Source organism: Lepidochelys kempii, chromosome 3 (genome assembly GCF_965140265.1).
Source record: "Lepidochelys kempii isolate rLepKem1 chromosome 3, rLepKem1.hap2, whole genome shotgun sequence".
Classification (NCBI taxonomy): Eukaryota; Metazoa; Chordata; order Testudines; family Cheloniidae; genus Lepidochelys; species Lepidochelys kempii.
The window spans coordinates 68,782,520-68,799,931 of NC_133258.1; the positions used below are offsets into that span (position 1 = coordinate 68,782,520).

The 17,412-nt window shown below is 40.5% G+C and overlaps 1 protein-coding gene across 3 annotated transcripts in view; it reads right to left on the minus strand.

Moving 5' to 3' along the window:
* UBE2J1 (ubiquitin conjugating enzyme E2 J1) overlaps nt 1-17,412 on the minus strand; it is a 65,457-nt gene that overhangs the window by 10,288 nt on the left and 37,757 nt on the right. For 2 of the 3 annotated variants that reach the window (XM_073336717.1, XM_073336715.1), the window contains one exon: nt 16,545-16,679. In XM_073336717.1, coding sequence (XP_073192818.1) covers nt 16,545-16,679 — 135 coding nt within the window. Of the gene's footprint in view, nt 1-5,043; nt 5,231-16,544; nt 16,680-17,412 lie in introns of all 3 variants that reach the window. The other variant, XM_073336716.1, reaches the window with a different exon arrangement.

Sequence of the window (17,412 nt, forward strand, 5' to 3'; positions counted from 1 at the left end):
CAGTCTGCATGCAGGTCACTTCTTGGCATAGAACACCTACAAGAGCTGCACGACTTAAACCCTGGGGTGCGGGGCATGCCCCGGCCTGGGCTCACTGACTAACTAAACTAACTACAGGTACTAACGCTGAACTAACGAACAGTTCTGGGGACAAGCTACAGCAAAACTGGAGCAGAGTAGTTCCGACGCACCTTCACTGGCGGCAAGAAGGAACTGAGGGTGGGGGAGCGCGCAGCTCCCCTTATACCGCGCCAGGCAGGCACCACTCCAGGGGTTGCAGGGGGCGCTCCCCCACTACGGGTACTGCTAGGGGAAAAACTTCTGGCACCAGTGCACGTGACGAGCACGCACACCAATTGTGGAATACATATGAGCAATCACTTGAAGAAGAATAACGACAGCAGAAGGTTGTTGATGTAACAAGGAACCAAGAAGGAATGCTGATAATTTCATGGCTCACAACCATTGTTTCCACCCAGGGGACTCTCAGAGCACTTAATTTCAACTCACCTTTGTATCTTTAATAAACGGATCCCGTTATCAGAATGCCAGCTGTACTGATAGAATTTCATTGTTGGCAAGGTGATGTTCACTGATGGCTAATAGCAAGGCCTAAAGACCGCCAAGTAAAAACGTGATGAGAGTGTCTATATGTGGGATGATCCCTACCCAGTATCCCTTCCAGGAGCATACAGACCCTGAAATAGTGTCCAAAGTCATTCCTTTCCTAGGGTGTGCCTGTATTGGTAACTTAAAACCAGTAACATAACATTAACCTCAACCTAAGCTTACTCTAAGCATGGCTGTTTCTAGGGACCCTCCAGGACCTCTTCTGGCCCAAAAAAGCCAGATTTCCATTTTTTCCCTGCCCTATACTGGAGACTGAGCAGCCCACATGGAGAATATGGGCTAAACCTTTTCTGCCTGTAGTCTTCAGATGACATAAAAACAAGGTAGATGTCTGGAGTTGTAGGCATTTGATAGTGCACTGAACCCTCCAGAAGGCAGGAGAACAGCAGGCAGGTTGCAGCTGGGCTTCAAGGCTGAAGCTGTACATCTTTGATGGTTTGGTATGAAGGACATTGTCGGACTGGGTCACACCTCTTGCATACTTCGGATGGGTGAATCACATTCATTTATATTCTTCACTGAAGGGAGAATGATCACTGGGTTCATACTGGGGTGAATCTGAGTCAGGATTTAGTCAGAAGGGAGGGAGGGTGGCTAGGCACTGAAGATGCTTTCGTCTGAAATGTGTGCAACTCAGCTATTACAGGGAGCTGTCAACTCTGCTTGTTTAAACTGGATCTGGAGGAGCGTGTAGCAAAAGGGTCATCAGGGTCTTTTGGGATACTGGTGACACAGTGATTATATACAGGAAAATCAGGTATAATGTTGCTCAACTTTACAGGGAAGATAGGCACGTTTAACCAGGCACAAAGACAGATATGTCATTGGGAGAAGTTAGGATATGTCTACGCTGCATTTGAGAGTGACTCTCCCAGCCTGGTCAACAGACTCACACTAGCATGCTAAAAATAGCTGTATAGACGTTGTGATTCATGCTGGAGCTCGGGCTCTCAAGCCTAGGCAGGGGAAGGGTAGGATTGAGTGCCTGAGCTCCAGCCTGAGTCACGACCTCTAAGCATCAATTTATTTGCAAGCCTTGCTACCACAAGTTTGTAGACCTGGAATGGGAGGCTCACTCCCAGATGCAGTGTAGACATACCCTCAGGGACCAGACTGAGGGGAGACAGATACCCAACAGTGGGGTGGGAGTTGTGGCCTAGCTATTTGCTGGTGCCCCTTGGGCAAATACCGGTGACAAGCTCAAAGGGGCTGGCTCGCAAAGGTAAACCTAAGACTTGAAAGATACTGGTGGATCTTTTTATCCTGGAGGAAGGAGGGGGAAACCTTGAGTCTTCTCAGACAGAGACCCCCTTGGGACTGTCACCTGATGTGCTGAGACTACCTCTGAGCCCATTTTCTCTGCCAGTTTGGGCCTTCAGAACCCTGCCTTATTGAGCCAGATATGCTAATCTGAGAAACTGGTGAGAAGATTCAGAGGTGATCTGAAACCTAGGTGTTAGTTAATCTGAAGAGAGCCAATATGAGTTATTTGACAGAGAGGCTATTTTTTAACACTGCGCCCAAATAAAGTGTTTTAACACCTACCTGCCTCCTCCCCACCCCCCAGTTAAAGTAAATAACGTCACAGCCTTCCACTTCAAAATCCATCCCTGTGGCTATGCTTCATTCTCTTGCAAATCTTGATCAACAGATATACCATGTGTGACGTTACTGACATGAACTGTGACCATATAGATCACTGTGGCAACCAAGGTCCTACAGTTGCACCAAATCTTGTACAAAGGAGGTCAAGTAAGGTATCTAAGGAAAGGTTGTAATTTTCTGGTTATGATTATGCTGTCTGTATATGTGTATCATTTTTGTATTTGAAGTTATGAATATTGGCTATGTACTTGTATCTCAATGTATTTGATTCTAAGTAGCCTCGGTGAAGCATTTGGTCAGCTTCTTGAGAATGGGCACTTATTCAGAATAGTCCTATCAAGAAACATTTAACTGACAATGGACTTTGGGAGACGCCAATCCACATCTGAGCTTTCCTGGAACATTCAAACTAACATGTAAACACTGGCATCAGCCTGCAAAAAGCTGAAATATTCATGGACATGTGACTTGCCCAGGTGGCTACAAACTCCATCTTGTTGCTGTGATTTTGCACAGAAGAACAAAGGGGGTTTCCGCCCAGAAGTGAGAGAATATAAAGGGCCCTGAAAGCTTCTCCATTTTGTCTTCAGCTGGCTCAAGAGATGGCCTCTCCACCCCAAAGAGATGCCTGAAAGAAACTGGGACAAAGGACTGCAACTACAGGGTGTGTGTGATTGCTGGACCCAGGCCATAAACCACAATGTTGGTCTGGAAAGGATTGGGCCCAGACTAGGAAGGAGTCTAGTCTGTGAAAGAAGCTTATTGGAACATCTCTGAGGGCGAGATTTGCCTGTATTCAGTTTCCTACTGTATTAGGCTTAGACTTGCGTGTGTTTTATTTTGTTTGGTAACTTACTTTTCTCAGTCTGTTATTACTTGGAACCACTGAAATCCTACTTTTTATACTTAATAAAATCACTTTTGCTTATTAATGAACCCAGAGTAAGTAATTAATACCTGGGGGAGCAAACAGCTGTGCATCTCTCTCTATCAGTGTTATAGAGGGCGGACAATTCATGAGTTTACCCTGTAAAAGCTTTATGTAGAATAAAACAGATTTATTTGGGGTTTGGATTCTATTGGGAGCTGGGTGTCTGGGTACTAGAGACAGGAGCACTTGCTAAGCCGTTTTCAGTTAAGTCTGCAGCTTTGGGGGCATGGGTCAGACCCTGGGTCTGTGTTGCAGCAGATTAGCATCTGGCTCAACAAGGCAGGGTTCTGAAGGCCCAAACTGGCAGAGAAAATGGGCTCAGAGGTAGTCTCAGCACATCAGGTGACAGTCCCAAGGGGGTCTCTGTGACTGAACCCATCATATCATGTTTTAATTTTTTGCATCCATCCGTAATCTATAATTTAGCAGATCAACTGCATCTTGCCAGTTGCAGTCCTGCAGCGAAGTGGTTCCTTCACAGTGGTAGCAGCGCTGTGCAATCAAAAGCTTTTAAAAATAAAGACATGAAGATAAAATAATGGTTCCTTTAACCAGGAGGCACTGATACAACCACTGAAATCCATTTTATGATTACTCCATTCTCCGCTTAGCTGATTATTTAAGCATGGTGCTATATACAAAAAGGTTCATAGTTACTGTCTAGATAAGAACTTTTAAAATTTGCTGATCTTTGTGATTTGTGGAATCTGTTTAAATATCTCGTATAACATCTATCCCACTGTTTATTAAAAGAAATAGCATATTTAAAAAAACGAATCCAATTAACTGTTACTAGAGTGAAGCCAGAACATTATCTTCTACCCTCATACACAGTATTGATGCAGCACTTAAATTAAAAACTGGAATATGGTTTAACAATATTAATAAATGAACAATTAACCTGCTCTTATAAACAATCCTGTACTGTAAAGATATAACTTATGATGAGTATTGTATAACGAACTCAATGCCAGAGAATATGCCAATATTTTGCACTGAGGCAGGCACAAATTGTAACTTCTAAATTTGTGTACTGAAGTGGCCCATTTGCAGATTTTTATATCATTTTTACAGTGCCTAATTGACTTCATCAGGAGTAATATTAAATGGATGCCCAATTCAAGAATCACTGTTATTTTGAGCATTATGTTATTAGTTAAAAAAAAAAAACTTTCTATGGCAAATATATGCTCTGCATGCATTGAACCAAAAAGCAACCTTATACTTAAGAGAAATTAAAAATTATGTTGGCTGTTCAAGACACAAAATGAGGCACATAACTGAATCTAAAACAGAGAAAACTGATGTACTGGAAAACTCAGGAGGAGGAGTAACTGGCTTTTTAAAATTGTATTAAAAAATACTCTCATTTTTGTGGAATGTATCTTTAGGATGGATTTTAATATGGAGGCTCCTTGGAAAATTGGGTTTGGGAATGCATTCAGCACATCGGATGAGAGTGGAAGATGGAACTTAGACAGGAATGGAAGATCATGATATATGTAGCATCGAGGTGAGCAGCTGGCCCAGTTGAGAGGTTGGGAAAGGAACAAAACAACATACAACATCAGACATGCATATAGCCTAAAAGGCAAGAACAAGGAGTTCACATCTCATACAGGAAATCATCAGACAGAAACACACAGAAAACCATTACATCATATAATCCAGTTTTTTGGAGGAGTAAAAAATAGAAGTACTATGCATACTTTAAACTAAATTAATTAGTACTATGGGAAATGCAGTAGCATTGCTGTTATAACACCTAGCCATTATTAAAAGAGACACTGCCACTACGAGCTAACAGGCTTGAAGACTGAAAAAGAAACACTGAATAGTAAGCAAATGCAGATCTATAAAACCATGAGTTTCTGTACCTCACTGATAACTGTGGGCAGTATTCCATCCAAAGCAGGGCTTTGGAGCAGAGCCCAAAGCTGGAGCGTGGAGCAGTGAAGCTTCAAGTTTTTGCCCAGAGCTGGAGCGGAGCCAGAGCACAGAAAATCTTGCTCCAGTTTTTTTTTCATTTTCAATCCGCAATGAATGATATTTAGCAAGAAAGTCCTAAAGGTGCCAAAAAGTTTCAGATTGTATAACAACTGATATAAACATCTACTTTACCACTTTACGTAATATGTCACAGTTATTCTCACTTGCGCCAAAATCAAGATTTAATGTACAGATACAAAATTACTATGTTTTTTTAAAGAATCAGATAATTATCAGACATCCAGCAACCCTGCAAACTGCTCCCACCCTTGTGCCAAGGTTAGGCAAGTACGTACTTGTGTAGATTAGTTAGATTAGTATGTGTTGATACTTCTTTTGTAAGGGTTGATCAACGAGACACGCTGAGTGCTACGATTACGGAAAAGTGTGACGCAAGATGCAACATTTAAGATACCACAAACAGGTATATTGCAAAAAAAAAAAAAAGTTTTTGTTTATTGATAGATTAAGATATCGCAAGAGATATTAACCACTTAAGCTCATTTCACACACGGGCTCCCGTTACATTTGTACATGCTCCTGTATCACTCTGGCGGACTTATTTTATATGTCATCTGTTCAACCATCTTTTGGTAGCATTGTTTGTAATTTTTAAATTTACTGAAAAAGTCACGTGCAGCAGGCATATAAATATACAGTAAACATTTTTGCATAAATTAGGAGTGTTTTTGTGATACATCCAGAGTGATTGGAAAACGTCCAACACAACTTTGGGGGTGAATCCTTAGGTCATTTTAAGAAAAAATGTTTCCGTGAACATGTGTCCAAAATTCTTCCTAAGGGAGCTACAGTCCCTTCAAGGAGGTGACGAAAAGTTAATTTCTGATTAATATCTCAAATACGCTTTAATATAAAGTAATGAAATTATGTCTGTGTCTTAGCGTTAGTATGTGCTACTATATTACATTATCCAAAATTATTTAAACCATAGGCGTCCCGAACTGGCGGTTGGTCATTTTTATTTCATATTTCAAGAAAGACTTGTCGTCGACTGCCCCGGCTACGAGCGGTAATATTATGTTCCATAATAAGTTAATAATTTTTGTTATTATTATTACGTTTAAAATTTATAATTCCAAAGTTGAAAAATAAGTAATAAGTAAAAATTGTTTGTATCATTCTAAGCATCTAAGCAGATTAAAATTTTTAAACAGTTTTTCAGAAATGGTTAATTATACAAAATAAATTAAGAGTACCATTTTAATGCATGTTTTAGCATTAAATCATATTCCAGGGTCGTAGCTGTTAAATAGTTGAAGATTTAAAAAATATTAAATAAAATTGGCCCAGTCCCCCCAGTTCATGACGCCTGTAATTTAAATAATTTTATTTGAATGATGTTGTACGATAGAACGTTGGAAATAAACTTTAACGGGAAAGTGGATTCAAATTGCAAGCACAGTCCTTTTAGTAAAGAGAGCAAATTTTTGGAAATATGTTTTTCCTTCATCAGGCTGGAAACATTATACAAGATAGAGCAAATAACAAGTTCTATCTTGTATAATCTATTCAGGCTGATGAAGCAAAACATATTTCCGAAAATTTGTACTCTTTACTAAAAGGACTGTGCTTGTAATTTGAATCCTCTTTCCCGTTAAAGTTTATTTTCAACCTTGTAACATGTAGCCTTGTTACTTCCCAACAATTAATGTTGTAGAACAGCGATAGCACGTACTAACGCTACGGCACATACCAAATTTCATTGATAAATCTATATTAAAGTGTTTTTGAGATATTAATTAAAAACTTGGAAAATATTTCAAATATTTTTACTGCAAAATTTCATAAGAAAAACTAACTTGCAATTTATAAATAAAAATGTATTATGTATATTAAAAATATTTCTTACTTCATTAAAACTGTAAGAAACATGTTAAAAATATTAAAATATACTTTAATAATAATTTTGTGTAAAAAGAAAATGCGATCATTTTTGTCAAGAAAATCCACAATAAATTCGAAGTACCTTAAGTGGTTAAGATATCACAAGCAGGTACATTATAAAAAAATGTAATGCTTTTGTTCATTGCTTTTTGAAGATCATAACAAGAAACATTTGGATGCAGTAGCAGCACAAGAAGATTTAGCCATGGCTTCAACAAAAAAAATCAAATCTGCCCCCCATGATTGATAGCCAGTTTACAGAAAAGGATCTCAACGACGTCTTTACTTTTGAATTTGAAAAGCCCAAATTTGGGCTTTGGGAAAAGCAAAGAAGAAATCGGCAACGTGCAAGGTGCAAAAGGAAGTGAATGGTGAGCTCAAACCATGTAGCTTCAAGACAAGTGAAGCAAGTGCCGTGAAAAGTTTCAACCTTTGGCGGCAACCATCCTGAAAACTATGCAGCTTTGGTTACAAAAAAGGACCAGGAAGATGAGGCAAAACAGAAAACTGACGCAGCTAAACAACGTTCATCTGGCTCTTTGAAAACTCCCGAAGAAAAGATTTTTTGCGGAGCTTCATCTGAAAAGAAACCCAAAATTGAGCAAACAAAACTTGACTCATATTTGAAGTCCTCAAAGGTTACAGTCACCATGGATGCCAATACTTTCCATGAAGAGCTGATGGAAATGGTTTGCTTGAGTTCAACACAGCTCACTACCTTCAGGCTAAAGAAGAAAGGATTCCAAAAAACTGTAGGTGAAATGGGTCCGCAGCTTGGCATTTAGACGGGGTATGATACGGTTCGTCATTTAGTTGTCAGCACAGCTGAATCTGGTCGCGAAGAGTTCAAGAAAGCAAGGTAACCTATTTCCCCTTGTTTTTTCCTACACACACACACACACACACCCCGCCCCTCAGACGTTCTTGTTAAACCCTGGATTTGTGCTGGAAATGGCCCACCTTGATTATCATACATATTGTAAGGAGAGTGATCACCTTAGATAAGCTATTACCATCAGGAGAGTGGGTTTGTGTGGGAGGGGGCGGGGGGGGCAGAAAACCTGGATTTGTGCTGGAAATGGCCTACCTTGATTATCATACACATTGTAAGGAGAATGATCACTTTAGATAAGCTATTACCAACAGGAGAGTGGGTTTGTGGGGGGGGGGGTTCCTGGATTTGTGCTGGAAATGGCCCAACTTGATTATCGTACACATTGTAAGAAGAGTGATCACTTTAGATAAGCTATTACCAGCAGGAGAGTGGGATGGGGGGAGAGAAAACCTTTTGTAGTGGTAAACACCCATTTTTTCATGGTTTGTATGTATAAGAACATCTTCTGTATTTTCCACAGTATGCATCCAATGAAGTGAGCTGTAGCTCACAAAAGCTTATGCTCAAATAAATTGGTTAGTCTCTAAGGTGCCACAAGTACTCCTTTTCTTTTTTCAAGAAAGCTTTGGAGTAAAAATTGTGCTACCTGAAAATGGATGCGGCAACCCGTGGAAACAGAAATTTCATTGCAATCAGTGCTCAGTACTACGAAGAAGGAAAAGATAAAGCTGTGGTAAAAACACCTTGGACATAATCGACACTGAAAGGCATCACAATTCTTCGTATGTGAAAAGTCAAGTAAATGCTATTTTAGAAAAATTTGGGATCAGTGAAATGCAAGTGCTGAGCATCTGCGTTGACAATGCAGCAAACATGATGTGTGCCGTCAAAAATTTCAGCGAGGACAATGAAACCATTTCTACCTCTGAGAACAGGGATGTGGACAGAACTGAAGCTATTTTGCCAGATGAAGGAATTAAAGGAATGGATGAAACTGAAATCAACATGGATGCTGCTGCGCAATGGGTTAATGACCCTAGCCTCATACTTCCAACATGGCTTCATGAGGACAACTCAAAAGTCCAACTGATGAGGTGTGGTATTCACACTATTCAGTTGGCAATCTGGGACGGACTGAACAAAGAACTCGCGAAGAAATTTCTGGCAAAAATTTGACAAGTCGTTGTCAAACTAAGAACCCAAGTATTCGAAGTGTTCTGCTTGATCTACATGGGGTAACTCAATCATTGGATACTGTGACTTGCTGGGGTTCAACATTTGCGATGATTGATCTGCTTCCCGTTTTTCAATATTACTGTGAACAAGTGGCTGCTGCTGGAACAAGAGAACTCAAGTTAACAAAAGCTGAATGGAACAAAGTGAAGAACCTGCGAGACCTCTTGGCAAAGCCAAACCAAACAACCATGAATCTTCAAGCTGTCGATGTAACCCCGGGAGTTTTAATGAAGGAATGGCAAAAACTGTCAAAATTCTTGCAAGAAAATGGTGGACAAACTGCAGAAGGAATTCTATCCCCCATGCAGAAACGCGAAGAGAAGCTTTTTGACAATATTCATTTTGTTGCTGCAGTTTATGTTGACCACGGAATTGGATTCTTCTTACCTCAAGGGAAATACCAAAGGCAAAGGAAGGGCTCCTTGATATTGCTCGATGACTCAAAAAACAAAATCTATTGCTACATTTGAACTCGGCGAAAGAGGTTGAAGAAAACGAAATACAACAAAAGGAGTCATCAACGATCGAATTTGCGATTTCGGAAAGTTCACATCCGTCAGAAACAGCAGGCTGTTCTCAAACTTCCGTCTCCACTCTGAACTTGTTCGAGTGTCCATCCCTGAGACGTCTTCTACCATCACAGGGAAATGGAGATAATTCAAGAACCAATTCTTTAGAAGATGATGCCTTCAAAAAGGAATTGGATAAACAAGAAAGACGCCAGCGAGTTTCTGCGATTCATAATTGTAATGAAGCATTATTCGAGAGAAACTTTCGGGAAGATTGTGAGGTGATGGAGTCTATTGGTAGGCTAAAAGCTAAGTCTGTTTTTGAGGACATTCACAGCTACCCACACCGCATTCAGGCTGCCTGTAGAATTGCTTCGAGCATCCCAACAACTCAAGCTAGGGTAGAGCGACTCTTTTCAGCTTTAAAGTTCATTTTAAATTATTTGCAACAGGCTATGAAAGCTTGATTGCTGCAATAATTTTTTACGGAATGAATTATGAATGATTCTAGTTTGAATCATTGATGATGACATTTAAATTGTTTTAATAGTCTGAATAAAAATGTTTTTTCAAAATTACAGTATGCACTTTTTTATTTCGTTACAAATTAATTTGAGTCGGAGTGCGGAGCAGAGTCGGAGTGCGGAGCTGGAGCAGTCACTATTGGTGCCGGAGCGGAGCAATTCACAAATTTGATTGCTCCAAATCCCTGATCCAAAGTAAACAGAATGGAAACAATGCTCAGCTAATGGCATGAGAAATGCACCACTTCCTCTCCATAGGGAGGAAGGGCCACTGATGGTGCAAAGAGAGGATGTGGTCTCAAAACTGTGCAGAGCCAGAGGACCTTTCAGAAAACCCTGTGGATCCTGATAAAGTGGCAACTGCTTCACATACTGTCTGGACACCTTCCTTCTAACAGCATTATTGTCTCCATTGTGCTGACACCAGTTCAACAAACAATACCCTTCCCTCCTTCCAAGTGGAGTGGGGTAAAGGTCACTGAGCAAAAGTTATTGCTGAAAGCAACAAAATTAACTTCAAAAGGTAGGTCTGCTGGAAATGGTTTGGTTTTTTTTAAAACTCCTCACCTCTTCCTCTACAACTGGACATCTTTCCCACATTTCTGCAGAGCACAACAACAGTTTGTCCAGAGACTGGCTACTACTGGCAATCAGATGAGAATGCTGCATAGGCAACGCTCCCCCCTTTCTACTTTCAGCACGATTACTATTTTCTTCCTCTGTGCTGTGGCCAGGAGTTTATATATCATCAACCTCCATTGTGCCTCCTGCCCAGAATGCCAATTACACAGTCCATGACCGCAGTTAAGGGCCTCTTTAGTACCTTTACCAATTACTGAAATCCCTGTCGAGAGGATACCCATGGATCTGATAGGCCCACTGGAGAAGTTGGCCAGGGGCCAGACTGTACTCATTGTTCTGGATTATGCCACTCGATACCCAGAAGCCGTCCCCCTACTAAACGAAATGTCCAAGACGATAGCAAAGAATTTGATTCAAATCTTCTCTAGGGTAGGGATACCTAAAAAGATCTTGATGGATCAAGGAACCCCCTTTGTGTCGAAGTAGATGAAGGACTTACGGGCCTTATGAACCTCAGTCTACCATCCACAGACTGACGGCCTTGTCAAATGCTTTAATAGGACACTGAAGAACATGATATGGAAAGTGGTGAGCCGGGACAGAAAACATTTGGATAACTTACTACCTTACTTGATGTTTGCAATAAGGGATGGTCCCCAGATTTCCACTGAGTTTTCCCTGTGGCATACTGGAGACTGCCAAGGAGGACTAGGAAGAACCACCTACCAGAGGAGGAACATCATTGCTCATGTGATACAGATGTCGGACCGAAAAGCCCAAGTCTCCCCCATAGTGTGGGAACACCTGGAAAGAGCACAAGAGGCTCAAAAGACCTATTATAATAGCCAAGCAAAAGTTCGCAAATTCCAGATGGGAAATCAGGTAATGGTGCTAGTGCCCACAGTTGAAAGCAAGCTCCTGGACAGACAGAAGGGACCATATGAAGTAATAGAAGCTGTCAGGGAGATTGATTATAAGATTTAACAGCCTGATCACCAGAAGCAGGAGCAGATCTACCATGTCAATCTATTGAAGCCCTGGCAAAACACAGAAGCTTATGTGGTCGCCCTAGAGACGCCACCAGAATATCCCCACAATTGACTCCTGAACAAGGAGCAGAAGTTATCAAAATGACTGAATGAAACCACGTGTTCTCTGAGAAGCCAGGCAGAACCACAGGTCATCATCACAGATCCCGGAGTATAGGTGAAGGTTAAACCATTCCAGATCTAGGAGTCATTGAGGAGTCCCAAAGTCAGTGGTCCAGTGCAATCGTTCTGGTACTTAAGCCAGATGGCATTACGAAATTCTGGAATGACTTTGGAAAATTAAACAAGGTATCCCAGTTTGATGCCAACGCCATACCTCAAATAGGTGAGCTAATTGACCAACTGCGGAAAGCACAATTCTCGTCCACCCTTCAACCTGACCAAAGGGTATTCGTAAATTCCTCTGGCAAGGGAAGCCGAAAAAAACCACCCCCCACCCCCAACTGCTTTTTCGACACCAGAAGGATTGTACCAGTACACCATCCTCCCTTTGGGATTGCACAGGGCTCCTGCAACCTTCCAGCGGCTCATGGATAAGCTGTTACATCCACATGCCAAGTAAGCTGCCACTTACTTGGACGATGTGGTCATACATAGCCCAAACTATGAGATGCACCTGGAAAAGGTGGAAGCAGTATTAGATACCTTGAGGGCAGTGGGTCTCACTGCGAATCCCTGCAAGTGTGCAATAGGTCTAGTGGAAGCCAAATACCTTGGGTACATTGTGGGGAGAGGCACAGTGAAACCCCAGCTAAACAAGCTAGAGGTGATACAAAGTTGGCCTCAACTGACCTGGAAGAAATGGGTCACAGCATTTCTGGGGATTATTGGGTACTACAGGCAATTCATTTCCCACTTTGCTACCGGAGCATACCCATTGATAAACCTCACAAAAGCCTGGGGCCCAGACATAGTGAAATGGGCCTGCGTGGCTGAAGAAGCTTTTGCAGATCTGAGGACAGCCCTCTGCAGCAGTCCGGTGCTAGCAGACCCAGACTTCGAGAAGGAGTTTACTAGAAATGGATGCCTCTGAGGTAAGGTTGGGAGCCGTACTTTCTCAAATGGTAAGGGAGGAAGAACACCCAGTCCTATTCCTCAGTAGGAAACTCCTTCCCAGAGAACAAAAATATGCCGTGGTAGAGAAAAAATGCCTGGTAGTAAAATGGAACTGAATTTCATTACCTCACCTTCCTAGTATCAGATCAGGGCCTCAGGGCCCATTTTTACTATCTTTGCTCAGGGTAGGCTTTTATTAGCTTCAGCATGAGTTTACCCTAGGAATGAATAAGAGCAGGTCCTGTAATACAACCCTTCACTTTTCACATCTCATTTTCCCTCGGTTCAGCTTTGACAATGCCTCACTCCCCAGTGACTGAAATGGACTGAAATTAAACTGGTTCCTACTCCCAAATGGTGGTGGCTCAGAAACACGGGCAGCTTTTGAAACATATGTTCAGTGAAGCAATACGAGCAGAGAGATGGACAATCTGATCCCTTAAAATATTAATCTACTTTTGACAGCAGTCCATCACATGCAACAAATAAATGTTTATGTAAGTTTAAAGCTTTAATCATTTCATATGTCAACTGCTCTGAAAAAAAAATATGCATGCAGTAGAACTGATAATCTACTGAAGAAAACAATATTATTAGAAATGGGAATAATTAAACTCTTATTATTTAAAAAGACTTCCTTTCCAATTTAAACACTAAAATGCCCGTGATTATTTCTGTTGGCTCTAGTGTATTAGTTTTAATTAATTCAATACTCTTAAGAGCCAGGATTTGTGGTAAAAAGAATATAATCAAATGACTTATTCTGAACCTGAACAATCTGGAAGAAATCCTTATCGTGGAAAAATGCATGCTATTAGCATGTTTGTATTTCCACCTAGCTGGAAAGTGCACTGCAAGATGCAACAGATGGTCTGACTTTTTTTTTTTAAACCAATTTGTAGCCCATCATTGCTAAAAAAACCCACAGCTTATCTGAGATTTGTCTACAATTTATCAGTGAATTTAGACTGCATTTGCAGCAGTCACAACAGCAGGTGCTCTGGCCCAGTACCAGGCCTTAGGCAGTTCCAGAATGGCTGGGTTATATAAGCCCTATCCCTGGCAGTATTCATATGCAAATGGCATAATAAAGTGCACAATTTATTTAAAATGGTAAGAATTAAGATTTTCATTTACTTAGCCAAATTTATTGCAGAGATTATAAAAACAGGAACATAATCTTATTTAATTAAAAGAAAATCTGCAAATCGCAGCAGACATACTTCTTTGCCTCTTGTACATAAGAATATCACACTCTGGTGCAAGAGACTGGGACAGTAAGTAAAAGGATAAAGTTCTTGAAACCTTCTTAATAAACTACAGTAGTATCCAGATACCACAAACATTTGTGTATCTTTAACCAACACATAATACAAGTTACTGAATGCTGCAACACTAGAAGAAAATAATCAATTTATTTATAACATGCAATTAATGGAAGAAATGGAAAAAGAGAAAGGCTGCTCTTGTGGTTAAGGCAAAGGACTGGGAGTCAGGACATCTGGGTTTTAATCCCAGTTCTGCCACAGACTGCTGGGCAAATCTAGGAAGGTCACTTAGGTCTAATTTTCAGAAATGGCTTCTACAGACTCCATTGCTTCGTGGCATCTACTTCAAGTATTAGCCCTCTCATGGTCCTCTTCACTCTTAAAGCTCTATAGTTGGAAGGTACTGTTTCACTTTTGTTGCCCTATGTGAAGTTATCACAAGGAGCATCCTTTGGCATTTTTAAATTAAATGCATAAGTAACTAAGGGCTAAATCCTCTTCAATATCCAGCCTGAGTAAACATTCTGTGTGTTGGGAAGCAGAATCTTTCTTAATAGATAGCAGCCCAAAGAATGCCGTAACCTCTCCAGCAGCTGCATACATATCTCAGTGTATCGTGGATCTGTATAGTTCTGGATTCATCAGATCAGCATTCACCAGTGCAAAATCAACTATATGATGGGAGTCCCCACAAAAGGTATGGTGATGCCCAGGAGGTGCAGACTGTGTATAGACTTCCTGCAGCCTGCCTCCCTCCCACTGGTTCCATTGCATTCAGGGCCTTCCAGGTAGTGGTTGAAGTGACAGGTAAATTCTAGACTAAACATTAGGTGCAACGTTTTGGATGGGCTGGCAGCATGTGAGAGTGCATTGAAGAGCAAGCGTGTTTAATATCTTAAAGATTTAGGAAGAGATTGTAGTATTTGAGGTTTGTTTATTAGGATGCAGCTGAGGAATTTGGCTGTTGAGATGGTCAGCAAAGGGTGGGTTTCTGGTAAATGTTATGGAAGTGCCACGATTTTATTATGGCCTGGAGGAGGAAAGGAAAGGAAAGGGCAAAGTCAAAGATGATCTCCACGTGATGGGCCTCAGGTACAGGAGTGATGGTGCTGTTATCAACCAATACAGAGAATGGAATTAGTGGAGGTTCTTGGGGAGAAAAGGTTAAGAGCTCTGTTTTGGCTATGTTGATTCTGAGATTATGTCAAGTCATCTAGATGAGTGAAGCCCCAATCATGGTTTCTCTATATACAAGTAAGAAGATACGGTCCCTGCCTCAAAAATCTTATAATCTAAGAGACATCACTGAGACAAAAAGAGGTGCAAGACTGAAGTGCAGAGCAGAGATCTAAACTAAAGAGGTCTACTCAACAATCGTTTAAGTATAGAGTTGATAATTAAACCCATGTAACTGGATGAAGTTGCCCTAGGATAGGGTGCACAGGGAAAAGAAGAGGGAGCCTAAGAACAGAGCCCAGAGGAATCCAACAGAGAGGGAATAAAGAGGAAACTGCCAAGAGCAACACTAAAAGAGCAGCTAAAGAGGTAGAAGACCTATGAAAGGACGGTGCCACAGAAGCTCAGAAAAGACAGAATATCAAGGAGGAAGTGACAAGCCATACCAAGGGAAGCAGAAAAGACAAGGTTGAAGTATCCACCTTGAGACTTGGCTTAGAAATGACTTAGATGCAGAGGATAACAGTCAGTTTAGAGTACACAGATCTGGCATTCAGTGTAAGGTCAGTAAATTAATACAGCTCTTACAGACAGCCCACTCCATGGCCTTGTCTAGGCTAGAATTTAAGATTACATAACACATGCTAACTAACACCTTTTAAGAGTCTACTTTCGATAAGACACAGTTGTCTTTAATGTGCTAAAAGAATCAAACTAAAGGCTAGGTTTTCCTGATAAGCGCTAACATTACATCTGAAATCCTAGCCTAGACAGGGCCAGTGAGTTTGGAAATAAAGCAAAAGAAGGAGAAAGAATAGTGGCTGGAAAGAAAATAAAGCAACCCCTGGCCCTATAGTATAATTAGTCCCATTAGTCATTGGTGACTCAGGGCCAAAAAAAAATTTATTTTTTTTTAAACAGTGGCACGTCCTCTTCACATAATTTCTACGTTGGTATACATAGTTTATTTTGTTAACTGCTCTTCGGTCAAAGTATTGATTTCAAGTGTTTACTAAAAGTGTAACGAAAAAGTTTTTTTCCTTATCATCATATAAATAAAAGGAAATTTACCTATCTGTATATCTTATTATGTAGTCTTACACAACTAAGTATTCCACAATCTTAAAGAAAGTCTCATATCAGCTAAATAATTCTCTGGACATGTCTATACATTGCTTGGTTTTCAGATCCTGGCCTCCATTTGCAAATGCACTCACATCTAATAAGATTTATCAAACACATATCATACCATTGCACTGGTGGTTGGATTCTGGAATGCTCTACTTATACCATCCTGTCGCAGCTCAGGTAAGGTGGCAGAGTGGTTCAATTCCGATGTGTTTGGGGATTCAGTGATAGACTTTCTGGATGAATTGATTTCAGCCTAAAGAGAATACATTTGTACATTTCAGATGAGAGATCAAATTAGTTATAATATACTCTAATGTAGTTTATTTGATCTATTATGGAGCATCTGTTTCAACATTTACAGCATATGAGATTTACGAATCCTTATCAATAGACATGCAAATTGTGTTTAAGCTATATACAGTGTTTCTGGAATTTGTTGCGGTGTTGCAATTCTGAACAATTTTCACAAGGAGTAAGTCTACTGATGCACAAAAACAAATAAAAAACCTGCAGACGCATTTCTGATTTTTAGTTTCACTTGCTTGTATATAATGGTGGACGTTAACATCCAAAAGGGGTATAAGATAAGGAACGAATTTGGAGAAAAAAAGTTACCTCAAATAAATGCCAAACATTTTTTAAAAGTTATATTTCTTACATGGTCTCACTGACTTTGACAGCATTTTGGGGAATCCTTATGAAAGCACTGATTGTTTTAGAGTATTTTTTCTAATGTATAACATATATAAAGGCTTTCCTTGAACATTAGGCCTTCATGCTTTCAACTGCCACATATTTTTCTTGAAAAAGCTGAACTGGACCAAAGCAGAAGTCAACACTCTACATCTTGCGTCTCTTCTGCCTCACAACCAACCATGATGGGACAAACAGCCATCAGCTGGCTATTTAAACTATAAAAGCACAAAAAATGCCTTTAGGGGGCTCATATCTGGAATGGAAATTCTTCAGAGATGTTATCCTAGCTT